This window comes from Phoxinus phoxinus (genome assembly GCF_949152265.1).
Source record: "Phoxinus phoxinus genome assembly, chromosome: 15".
Taxonomy (NCBI): domain Eukaryota; kingdom Metazoa; phylum Chordata; class Actinopteri; order Cypriniformes; family Leuciscidae; genus Phoxinus; species Phoxinus phoxinus.
The window spans coordinates 21,112,589-21,125,562 of NC_136890.1; the positions used below are offsets into that span (position 1 = coordinate 21,112,589).

At 36.2% G+C, this 12,974-nt stretch overlaps 2 protein-coding genes across 2 annotated transcripts; one reads left to right on the forward strand and one right to left on the reverse strand.

Annotated features, from left to right (window-relative positions):
- Positions 1-83: 83 nt before the first annotated feature.
- Positions 84-3,574, reverse strand: tmem9 (transmembrane protein 9). Its single transcript, XM_079636913.1, has 7 exons — positions 3,339-3,574; positions 3,076-3,217; positions 2,630-2,730; positions 2,431-2,522; positions 2,203-2,311; positions 1,625-1,756; positions 84-1,199 (listed from the first exon to the last, which is right to left on the reverse strand). Exons 3-7 carry the CDS (start codon positions 2,723-2,725, stop codon positions 1,068-1,070), a joined length of 561 nt encoding a protein of 186 aa, XP_079493039.1. The 5' UTR covers positions 2,726-2,730; positions 3,076-3,217; positions 3,339-3,574; the 3' UTR covers positions 84-1,067.
- suv39h1b (SUV39H1 histone lysine methyltransferase b) lies at positions 3,512-12,771 on the forward strand. Its single transcript, XM_079636912.1, has 6 exons — positions 3,512-3,650; positions 5,266-5,447; positions 8,325-8,978; positions 9,266-9,412; positions 9,608-9,737; positions 11,583-12,771. The coding sequence occupies exons 1-6, from the start codon at positions 3,632-3,634 to the stop codon at positions 11,714-11,716; spliced, it is 1,266 nt and encodes a 421-aa protein (XP_079493038.1). The 5' UTR covers positions 3,512-3,631; the 3' UTR covers positions 11,717-12,771.
- Positions 12,772-12,974: the final 203 nt, after the last annotated feature.

Genomic DNA, 12,974 nt, shown 5'->3' on the forward strand with positions numbered 1-12,974 from the left:
GGGAATGTTTACAGGATCCAATGTTGGTGGTTTCCAACTAAATATATCTCACCACTGCATTTTAGCATCAAACTTTGAGTTACACTCATAATGTGGCAATAGTAGGACTCAATTATAAGTCTTTGTGAACTTGCTCAAGAAAATAACTGTACAAAGAAAGTTGACAATATTCTGTATATTTAATATTTCAGTGCATTTTCACATAAGCAAGAATGTTTCAGCTGTAAAACAGCTACAAGTATTTTGGATACATACTGGAAAGAAATTCTTGTAGCAACAAATACGATAGTCAAGCTAAGCCCTACAAATTCCTTCACATTTTGAGGAGCAACAATAACATTATTGGATGTCTGTAAATCAGACCATTCAACAAAAGTGCCAATCATTTAAGAGGAAGCTTATGAGGATACCGTTCAACAGTAAAAACCACTCAAACCCTTATTTCCTTCAGTCTTATGAAGAGTACATACATCTTTAAATAAGGTTATTACAATGTGACATTTTTTTAAAGAAATATTCTTGAGACAAATATGCCATCATTAATGGTATTTTCAAATGGCAAAAGAAAATCAATAATGGAAATCGTTCAATACATTTTCTTGGTAACTCAAAGTAAAACTACAACAGTGCAATGACATTCTACCCATTCATATGTGCATCTGTATTAGATTGCAAACAGTTCCATATCAATGCTCCCAGATTACACTATTTTTATTGCAATCTCATCCTTTGCTATGCAATTTCAAAGCAAAGTAGTGGCAGCACTGATATATTCAAGTTATTGGGTGAGAAGTGTAAAGGTGACCGCTGAAGTGGACAAACTGGAGCTGGCGGAATCCCATCATTTATGTTAACAGCAAGCTACTAAATGTTTTCACAGCTGCAGTTTGAAAGGTGAATACAATCAAGTCAGCCTTCGTACGATTAAAATAAAGATAACAATACACAAGCATCAGGCCAACTGAAAATACATTGCCATAAAAGCTGAAATTGTAAGACAAACATGCAAATGTAGTCTCAGTCAGTGGTGCCCATTTTGTCCTTTTCCCCAGCTGGAGTCTGAGGGCTTAGCTGAGCAGCTTGTGGCGATCAAACACAGTCTTCCGCTGCTCCTGGACCTGTTTCTTCCAGCGCTGCTGAGCTCCCTCTACCCTCTCCAGCACCGTGTTCCCACGACCATCCACATGCGGCCTCACGTCCTGTCGGGAGAAACAATGAGCACAATTCATATCTAAACCTAACAAAATGGTCAATAAAAATATGAACTATAGCACAAATATTTTCTTTAATCAAAACAATGTTTTATCCATAATACCATTTACTTGTTAAATAGTAATACAATTACTTTTTTGTTAGTTATGAAGTCAGTGAGAGTGAGGGACCACAATCTGAAAACCTTTTTTGTTCTGTAAATACACATTCAACAGAAAATGTGTCTTCATTTTTGTGACAGAGTGTGTGTGAAAGACTTGTATCTAAGCAATGTTGTGCTATTTAGAGAAAATCTTTCCCAATGTTATACCTAAAGATTTGTTTTGCTCACAAATATCTCATTTAGATTCCAAGTCAAATGTAAACTTTTCAAACAATAAATTAGGTCAAATAAGCACAGATGTGGACATACCTCAGAATCCTCCTCGTTGTGCAGTGGAATGGTGTACTGATCATGTTTGCGGATCAGAGGATCAACTAGAAGCAGGAACAGCATGTACAGCAGAAGAGCTCCAACCACTGACAAGTAGATGATAATGGTCACCTGGGAAATATACAAAAATATCAAAGTTGGCAAGAAACGGAGGCAAGAAAATTTCCTTTTGTGATGTATATCCGAGTGAAACGGCTTCTCAATTTTGTCTTTCGGGAATTGATTGGATTGTTGTGGTTAACTATTGCCGTGATGTCATGTGAGTGACAGGTTGTCCCGCCCTCACGCCAGTAAACACATCATCAGATAAGAGAAGTTTCTGCAAGTGGGAGGGTAAGTTATTTTGGTAAAAGATTTTGAGGGCACATGAATAAAAAAAAAAAACTGGGCAAGATAAATCATTTATAAAAAACTGCAATGTTCCATAAAAAACAGTCAATTTTGAGTTCATGGTGACTTTAATACCCTTTATACATAATAAAAGGCATGAAAGCAGATTATAATAAACATCTTTAATTTTGAGAAGGATGTATTGATTATTGGAAGTTGCTCAATACCTTGATGGTGTTGCTGCTTCGTTCTTCATACTTGCACTCACAGAGCAGACAGTAGGCCTCCACATCATGGCCAGGCACTGGCATGGGCTCCACCACATGAAGACAGTTACTACAAACCAATACATACAAAATAAAAAACTCAGAGAAAAAAAAAATAGTATAGGACAGTTCATTCATCTATATATAAAATTTCCTTTACAGACAACACAGGTCTATGCAGACTCTCACCAGTCTTTCTGGGTCACATTTCTTTTGTAGATATGTCCACTGATGTTTCTGTAAGGTGGACAGATGCACTTGCAACGCACATCTTCAAAACTCTGTGTAAGAAACATATGAAGTGACATGTTTAGGGAATATTTTACATAAGTGGAAAAAAATATGAAGAGCATAAATTTAATGGACATTTGTCAGGGGATAATTGTACCTTATCTGCATGTGCAATTGATACCACGTCTATAAGAACAAGAAACAGCAGAACGAGTGCTGGTGCTCGAAGATTTTGAGCAATGCTGGATGACATGTCGCCTGCACATAAACATAATTTACTTTATTTATTGTTTTACTGAAGGCAGTTGCTTAAATTGAACTGGGACAATCAGTAAAGCAAACAAGACTAGTCATAGGTTGAAATTCTTATTCATGTGGGACCTAAACAATATACTCCGAATCAGTTTGTGTATATAGTGGCTTATGCAGCATTTGTATAAATATGTGATAAAGATCACCCGGGGACACAATTCCACAGTTTAGGCCTTTTCCCCTCTCTATTGTGTATTTAAAGAGAAAATATTATTAAATCTTAAAAGTCAAATGTTTAAGCTAAATGTTACATGCGCAACTGCAAACGTAAAAATAAAAACATATACGCACCTTTAATATTACATCAATGCCCATGAAACATATGTAGACTTTCTCCGGAAGTTGAGGATTGTTTCTGTGTACTGTGTCACGTGATGATAAATGTCCCGCCTTCATGACCGGTGAAAGGCAAATTAAAAGACTTCACAACGAACTGAAATGAAATAACGTTATTTATTTGTTGCATAGAAAAACAAACTCATGATATCTTTATGAATTGTAATGTCCACAAATGTATATTATAAAATAGAGATGATAAAAATATAAATAACTACTTATTGACTGCACACAAATAAGAAACGCATTCTTCAGATTTTGTAAACCATCAGAAAGGAAATAAATCAGCAAATGTGAAAGCAAATCGTTTGGGGAAGCGCAAAAAGTCTAAGCATAAAGAGTTGAAAAATTCATACATAAACCCTGTCTATGCATAAACCCAACTTTCTTCAAACTTCCCATAAACCGTTTACTCTGTCTCTATTGGTTTCCCAACCCGTCACTCAGACTGTGCTGCCTCCAATCAGCGAGCAGCGTTTTAATCATATATCATTTTGGCGGCGGTCGGAAGATGGCGGAAAATTTGAAAGGTAAGAATATATAGTTTAATCGTTCAGAATAAACGGTTTACTTAATATATGTCATCTCTATTACATGAGTTGTTCGTTAAATTATGTATTTTCAAAGAAACCCCGGAAACAAACACTTCCGTTTTGGAAGAATCTTTGCTGCAAGTTGTTGATACAAACTCACATCGATGGTCGATGTTATGGCCACCGCGCGCTCACGCAATACATTCAACAAGCTCATTGTGAATGCCTTAACTCATCTATCTTTCTTGCATTAACTTTCTAAAGTTGTACAACGTCACAATTGGTGACATTCAGTAGTTAGCAAGCATACTTTTCAGTGTTTAGCTAACTTTCCCCGTTCTCTTGAGGAATATGCTCTACTCCGTATGTTTGAACACTGGACACATGGAAAAAAACACATTTCCCCTCAACATGTTAATCTACGCCTCTGTCGTTGTTTACCCACTTAGTAGGTTTACATCTCATGTCTATTCTTACTAATTACGAGTAAGAATAGTCTTAGCCAGTTTATTAAATGGCCCATTGGTTAGTGATGATACATATGTTTGATTTTTATTTATTTATCTCAAACTGGCAAAATTATCCAGTTATCTGTACAATATTTTAATAAATGTTTAACTTTCATGTTGTTCTGTGGTGCTGCGTGGTTTACTGCAGTCTTTCAAGCTTTTTAATAAAAATAATCATGAGTTAGGGGGGGGTCTATGATGATGATTCCCTAGGGAGCCCCTTCCTTCCAAATATAAGGAGTTAACGTTATATATTTTCATTTCTAACGACCTGTTTAAATTTTGTATGGAAAATTATGTGAAATGGTAAAATCAATTAAATTGGCTTTTGTTTGTAATTGTACTGAAGAATGTTAAAAAACGTAAAATATTTTACAGACAATATTTGCAATATAAGTTAGCAACATCTTTTTTTAAACCCAATATTAGAATGTTAGATTCTTAATTGAATTTAAAATGATTTGGGTAGCACTTTTTACAAATATAATTTTGAAACAAAATTAAATCCATACTAGGGCTGTAAATGATTAATCAAATCCAAAATAAAAGTTTGTGTTTACATAATATATGTGTGTGTACAATTATTTTGTATATATAAATACACACACATGCATTTATATACTGCATATATTTCTAAATTATTTATATTATATATAAATATAACTATTTTATATATAAATAACACATTTTTCTTAAATATATACATGCATGTGTGTGTATTTATATATACAAAATAATTATACACAATACACACGCATATATTATGTTAACACAAAGTTTTATTTTGGATTCGATTAATCGCGATTAATCGTTTACAGCCCTAATCCATACAACTAGTTTACTAATAAATCTTAAAATAGTTTGTAACAATTTTGAACAGTAGTGTGCGTGTGTATATATTCCACTTAAAATCCATTTTTTTATTTTTATTGTCAAATTCTCAGCAAAGTCCTCCTGGAAGTTTACAGGCATGTGAACTTCAGCTATTTTTTGAAATTATTTTCAGAAATATTTTCATATATTTTGATCTAAACTGCACACGTCTGTCATCACAAATTTCATTATGCGTTTTTCCTGCAATTGACATCTAATTGTTCTTGTAGGTCAAGTGTGTAGGGTAGCATGCATTGCCAACGCAGGCCAGCTGGAAGTGATCTGTCGAGAGCAGGGGGTGGTATGTGGCGAGCTGGGCATCAACAAGAACAACCTGTGTGACTATGAGGTAGAATACCTTTGCGACTACAAAAAGAAAGTTATCACCGATGGGAAGACACAAACAGTACAGGTGAGCAAAAAAAATCTGGCTTGTAAGTGGTCTCACATTAGCGGTGGGTGATATGAATGACCAAAATATTATTTTCATGATATGAGAAATTTTATTGCATGATAACAATATCTCAATATAGCCTAGTTATTTAAAAATAAGAACAAAGAAACAAATTACAAACAGTAGGACAGATATAGCCTAATAGAACAAATATACAAATTAAACGTAGTAATAAATACTCCAGAAATTGGATAATAAAATGTAAAAACACTGCACTGTCTTCACTGTATGAATTAAATATAAATGTATGCCTAATAAATTCAGTCAAGAGCAGTGAGTGATTTTCTCTTTATCATTTGTTGTTTGATTAACATTAATGACAGACAGCAGCAAGTATTCACCATTAAATCAAAATGAACAATTCCTATTTTTATGGAACATTGCGATATTGATTATAAATTATTTATTCATGCACATCTTTGATCGACAACTGATCCACATCTGATTTTCTCCCAACTGTTTGGGATCACTTAAAGGGGTCCTATTATGCCCTTTCACAAAGTCTTGATTTTGTTTTTGGGGTAACTAGAATATGCTTTCATGCTTGATTGTTCAAAAAACACATTATTTTAACATTATTACAGCTCGTCTCTCCCAGTCTGTCCCGAGCGTGTTGTTTAGTTTCGGTTTTGATGAAGCCTCCTTCCAAAATAAAGGGGAAAAAAGTAGAGCCGTTCGTTGTAGTTCTTGGAAAGTGGATTCTGTTAAATAAAACATCTCCCTTTGAAATAGACTTTGAGCTTTGTAACCTTGCAGATCTTTTTGATGCTCAAATATAGGGATGCTCATTTCGGTTAATTTTCCCGACCGACAACCGCCGCTCGTTATCCGATTATTAACCGTTAACTGATAAGATTATAATATTGAATTATATTTTTTAACTTAAATAATTAACAAATTCAGATGACAAGTAGAAAACACTGAATCAGTTTAAAGCTTTGAAAAAACAGGGTTGAATAAAAATAGCAGGCCTACCTCAATCCACAACTTGTCTAGTTTTTTTTTTTTTTTAAGTAACATGTCTACATGATGTGGGGTTAGTCTGGGTCTCCGATGGCACCGATGTCCTGGGAATACAGAGATAACGTATCGCTAGAGTGGCCAACTTCGGAAAGTGCCTTTCGTTTGCTTGTGGATGTTTGCTTCGCAAGTGATAGCCCATTGCATTGTACTTGCACTACTGCTTTATTTTAATACCGCGTAGCACATTTTGCAAGTAACTTCGTCGCCCTTTCTGTCGAAATGGTCCCACACAATAGGCTGCTACTTTCGCTTGCTTCATTTTGCTTGCTCAGCGAAATGTCTTTAGGCGTGTATGGTTGCGTGTGCCGACGCACCCCGTGAGTTAACAAATATAGGCTAGGCCTATATAAAAAATTTAACCATGCAGCAAACAAACAACAACAAAAAAGCTAAATATATATATATATATTTTACTTTTAAACCGTTTAACTGATAGTGTTAATCGGTCAAAAATGTTACTTTCGGTTAACGGTTAAACGGTCAATATGAGCATCCCTACAGCAACATTATACACTAGCAAAGTTGAAAAAGTGAAAAAGCATAATAGGTTCCCTTTAAAGGGTAAGTTCATCCAAAAATTAAAATTATCCCATAATTTACTTACCCTCAAGCCACCCTAGGTGTTTATGACTTTCTTCTTTCAGTCTTCTTTATTCATGAACGGGGATAGAGTTTGATGCCCAGCCCTATTTGTTTGAACCTTTTATGATGGATGGATGTTTTTTTGGGCTTCAAAATCTAGGTTACCATTCGCTCCCTTTATAAAGCTTGGAAGAGCCAGAATATTTATATATTTTTAATATAACTCTGATTGTGATTGTCTGATTTGGCTGAAACAAGAAAGTCATACACCTAGGGTGGCTTGAGGGTGAGTAAATTATGAGATCATTTTCATTTTTGGGTGAACTAACCCTTTAACATGTAACTGACTGTTTACACGAATACTCCACACAATGGCCATTTTGACACAAGTGTATGTGACCATTCAAGCGCAAAGAGAACTGAATTTGGGATCGCGTGCTGTCTAATGGCGCTTTTCCATTACCAGTACCAGCTCGACTTGACTCGCCTCGGCTCGCGTTTTGCTCCGTTTTCCATTGCAGATAGTACCTCCACAATAGTACCTGGTCGTTATAGCGACGCGACACACACCCGCTACCCACACACACAGGACAATGGAGGAAATCAAGTGTATGCTGTTTTACATAATATTAGTAATGGGTATGTCTCGCAATCTCTGGCAAAACTATTTAAAAATGTCGGGGTTATTCAGGATACTCCGTCTGGCGCGTGCAATGATGACGCAGTGAATAGTGACGATTCTCTCTGACCAATCAGCAGTCTGCCGTGTTTCACGTCACATTTTAGTATCGCCTCAGCTCGCTTAGAACCTCGCTGAAGGTGATACTAAAAAAAGGGGTACAACTTTTACACAGTGGAAAACCAAACAAAGTCGAGGCGAGGCGAGCTGGTACTGTGTAGTGGAAAAGCTCCATAAGAGACTTTCTGTGTGTCAGTCAGCACGAGTACAGCATCGAGTTATTTTCCATGCCTTATTGCACTTAATTTATTTTAATTTCATGCACGTCCCACTCTTATTTTATCATTCATCCATGTTTCATCACTGTAAAGTGTCAACAATTTTTAGTAGTACTTGGCTATGTGGATATATTAACACGCTATGATATAAACAATATAGCAAAATCTTTAATTCTACAACATGAAGGGTAAAATTTGTTTTTATCAAAGCAAAAATGTATCCAGATCTAAATGCATTTAAGTTCACTACATTCCCTGTTACCCCCTTCACAGGAGTTATATTTGGTGAAATGGAAGGGGTTCCCTGAATCCAGCAACACATGGGAACCTCGGAAGAACCTGAGGTGCGTAGATCTGCTCAACCAGTTCTGGGAGGACCTGAATGTGGAGATGCGGAGACAGAAGAAGCGTTCCGCCCCTCGTCGCCTTGACCCTGCCACCGTGTCGCAGCTCATCCAGCGGGCCAAACTCCGGCAGACCCTTAAACAGTGGGAGGTACACCTCAACAGCTTGGGCGCCCACAAGGGCCACATCTATGTCCGGAACTTGGTCGACCTGGAGGGCCCGCCTAAGAACTTCACCTACATAAATGACTATAAAGTTGGTGATGGGATCATGCTGAACGAGGTGTCTGTGGGCTGCGAATGCACAGACTGCCTAGGCAACCCCGTGGAGGGCTGCTGTGCCGGAGCATCACAGCACAAGTTTGCTTACAATGAGTTAGGCCAGGTCCGCATTCGGCCCGGGTTGCCCATTTATGAATGCAACAAGCGGTGCCGCTGTGGGCTCGACTGCCTCAACAGAGTGGTGCAGAGGGGTATTCGGTATTCCCTCTGCATTTTTAGAACAGACAATGGCAGGGGCTGGGGGGTACGGACCATGGAGCGCATTCGCAAGAACACTTTCGTCATGGAGTACGTTGGGGAGGTAAGAAGCACGGAGGCTTAAGTCATATAGTTACTGGATCAGATATTTTTTAATATTCTATGAATTTTTGTCATTTTATCATTTTGGTTTAGACAAGTTGTTCACTTTCAGTTGATCATTGCCGTGTAATCATGGGAACATGTTTTGCTTCACTACTAGATTAGTGGCTTTATCAAGCAACCAATGTTTTCAATTTCCTTGTGATGGCTGATTGGCGGTTTATCAGTCTTTCCCAATAAAAGTCTGGCTTCATGATTGTTAAACTCTCTTTTTCTGTTTTTCTTTAGATCATTACGACAGAAGAAGCAGAACGCAGAGGTCAAATATACGATAAAGAAGGCGCCACCTACCTTTTTGACCTGGATTATGTGGACGACGAGTACACTGTGGATGCTGCTTACTATGGAAACATCTCCCACTTTGTCAATCACAGCGTGAGTGGACTTGAGCTTGCATCTACTTGAAATAGAAATGTTTGTATTTTATATGTATAAATTGAATCTTACATTTCCCTGAATATCAGCAATAATCACAACACCATTTCACTTGACATCACTTAAACTGTAGCTTGTCATTTAAAGGCAGTAAATTGAATGTCACAAAAGTGTTTTCTTTGTTTGTGTCCTCAGTGTGACCCAAACCTTCAAGTGTATAATGTGTTTATTGATAACCTGGATGAACGGCTGCCACGGATAGCGTTCTTTGCCACACGTGGGATAAAGGCAGGAGAGGAGCTCACCTTTGACTACAAAATGAAGAGTATGTATGGGACTGTCACTGTATAGAAAAAAAGTAGGCTTTGCAACTTGACAAGTGATTTGGGGTCATTAACTTGGCCTTGATACATACACTACCGTTCAAAAGTTTGGGGTCATTCTTTTTTTGTGTGGAAATTAATACTTTTATTCAACAATGATGCATTCAATTGATCAAAAGTGACAGAGACATTTATGATTTTACAGTATGTCATTATGTAAGAGTTATATTTCCAATAGATGCGGTTATTTTAAACTTTCTATTCATATTCACCTGTTACTTGAGAACCAAATCAGTACATTAGAATGATTTCTGAAGGATCATGTGACACTGAATAATAGAATAATGTCTGCTGAAAATGTAGCATTGCCATTACAGAAATAAATACAATTTTAAATATGGGTGTAACGAAACACGTATTCGTATTGAACCATTCGGCACGAGGCGTTTGGTTTGTAATGCGTACCGAACGCCCTCGTATCGATACACGTATTTGTATTGAACCGTTTGGTACAAGGCGCTTGGTACGCATTACAAACCGAACGATTCGTTGGACCATTTTTCCTGCCGTGGTGACCCAAATTTTGTTAGCAAAAGTGGGATACGTAATGAAAGCGGAACGAAACTGCGCTACTCATTTGTGCTTCACGGACCATTTATCAGTTTGGACCAATGTCCGTGCAGCGCAAGTCAATCTTGATCAAGAGACACTGTTACTGCACAGCGCTAAGAGATCCAGTAAAGAAAGCATTTAAATTCGCCACACTAACTGTAAACATGGAAGTTTGGCAGGAATAGTTAAATGCTTTCCAGCACTTCAAAATGTAAATATTATCATATTTAAATGTTATTTTTAATGTGATGACCAAAACATTATTTGTTCATCCTTCAAAGATTACCCTCACTTATTAAACTAAGTTTCAAGATGTAGGAAAAGTTACACTTATTTAAAAATAAAAAAAGACATTAATTACCATTGTAACCAGTAGGTGGCTGCCATTTCCACTCCCAAATATTTATTTTTTAATCGTTTGCTTTTGAATTATTATTTCGACATTATGAATAAAAATGCTGCCCTCAAATGTTAATCTGGAGCCTTGCAAACTTAAAATAAAACTGCACATTGTAATTTCTGTAAGTTAAGTCTATTTATTACCAAGGCATTTGTCAGTAATAGTCAAAATGGGGGAAAATATGATTAACTGCGCTGCAGGTTGATTAAGGTGTGCGCCTATAATTTTCCAAGTCTGGAGCCCTGTACATGACAATAGGCTACACCGGTGGGAATACTTCAAACATGTCAACTCATTTATGCCGACGTCACCCCAGTTTGTCAATAACTGGAACTAGACGGAAACACACGCTATTTTTTTATTTAAAGCACACAGAGTTCCATATAAATAAGAAAACTGTTATTTTCTTTGTTTATAACTACTACAATATTACATTTAATTTTTTATAAGTAGCTGTTTTTGTTTTATATGCTGCTGAGAAGACACCCCATTTATTATTATTAATAAGTACGTTTAGTTTTAAATAAAGGAAATTTCTCTGACATTTTTCTTTTTGCTGTATCGAAAACGTACCGAACCGTGAGACCACTGTCATGGAATCGAACCGTGAATTTTGTGAACTGTTACACCCCTAATTTTTAAATATATTTAAATACAAAAAGTTATTTTAAGTTGAAATAATATTTCAAAATAATTATGGCTTTGTTTTATACTATATTTTTGACCAAATAAATGCTGCCTTGGTGAGCAAGGACTTCTTTAGAAAACACTAAAAGAATCATACCAAATTATTGAATGATTTGAAGGTTTTTTTCTTCTCTCATTTCCCCCATAGTCGATCCAGTAGATGCAGAGAGCACGAAGATGGATTCTAATTTCAGTCTGACGGGACTCCCAGGATCCCCTAAGAAACGTATGCGCATGGAGTGCAAATGTGGGGTGGCGACATGTCGAAAGTACCTCTTTTAGAGGATGTTCATTCTGAAGAGGGACTGAAAGAAGATCATGTGTTCAAGTGAATATGTTGAAAGCATCTGCAGTTTAGAAACCGTTTTGTCAGGTGTTTTGTAATACTTCATTGAATTTTAAGAATATATTTAATTAAAAAAAAAAAAATTCAAGATCTGCTTTAAGTAGTGTATAAAATGTGCCATTAATCTTTCGATTTTTCCGTTAGAAAAGATGTGTAAAGTAAAAAAGGGGCTTTTCAGTAATTGTTTTAAAATCATATTTTAAATCATATCGAAGTCTTTGACACCATGGAATTCTTACACAAATTATTTGAATTTTTTAAACATTTAAATGGTCATGTTTTATTTGTTTGAATAGGAGGGATTCTTTTTACTTTTTCAAACAAACTATTGTAGTGTAACTTTTTGCCCTGTTTTTAGCACAAATCTTTAGACCAGTGTAAAATATAACAAAATCTGCAATGTCCTTCCTTCTATTTTTTTAATGACTTTAAATTACCACCAGGTGGCAAAATTTTACTATTAATGCACAGAAGAGAAGTTTGTTATACAGAGGTGGACCTACATGAGATGTTGCCTTTCACACATGCAAATTGTTATTCTGTTTTATGTGAACATAGTGTAACACATGATGAAATATATTCATACTGTCAAACTGGTCTTGCATTGAATGTATTTGAGAGCTGGACTTATGGATGCTTAAATGAGTGGGAGTGCCTGGTTATTTCACTGATCTGTCTGACTAGTATTCAGGGTTGTTTTTCCCAAATGTCTCATGAACCAAGTGTGGCAGTTGTTTCTAGTCTACTTGTGCTTGCAATATTTTGGGGAAACACAGCTCAGGTGGTTTTTCAGAACTGGACAGTGAAGCTGGAGTGTGTGCTGTAGATTGAGATGATACATACATTCTGGATTAGTTTATGCTCAGGAACATTTCCTTATTAAATTCACACAATTTTATAACTATCATCCTCAACCAAATCTGTGCATATGTATATATTGAAAGACTACCACTTGTTATTTTTATGTTTTGTATTAAAGAAAATTGAGTTACTCTGTCAGACCTCACATTTATCACACACTCGTGCATGTGCAACACACTTTGTGTCCTTGATCATGAGATTTACAACTCTGTGAATAACTTCACTACCAAATTTGGATTTATTTCAGTTTGGATCATTTTACTGACATTGACAGCAAGCTTGATTTTAACATTGAAGGACTGCACACAAAAAAAGCTCTGAAATAAATTGGTC

Excerpts from the sequence above, each read along its gene's own strand:
- tmem9 (XM_079636913.1), bottom strand. The coding sequence starts at position 2,725 with ATGTCATCCAGCATTGCTCAAAATCTTCGAGCACCAGCACTCGTTCTG. Across the intron at positions 2,523-2,629 it reads CAATTGCACATGCAGATAAG|AGTTTTGAAGATGTGCGTTG; the intron begins GTACAATTATCC and ends TTTCTTACACAG. Across the intron at positions 1,200-1,624 it reads ACAACGAGGAGGATTCTGAG|GACGTGAGGCCGCATGTGGA; the intron begins GTATGTCCACAT and ends TTCTCCCGACAG.
- suv39h1b (XM_079636912.1), top strand. Across the intron at positions 5,448-8,324 it reads GGAAGACACAAACAGTACAG|GAGTTATATTTGGTGAAATG; the intron begins GTGAGCAAAAAA and ends CCCCCTTCACAG. Across the intron at positions 9,738-11,582 it reads CTTTGACTACAAAATGAAGA|TCGATCCAGTAGATGCAGAG; the intron begins GTATGTATGGGA and ends TTTCCCCCATAG.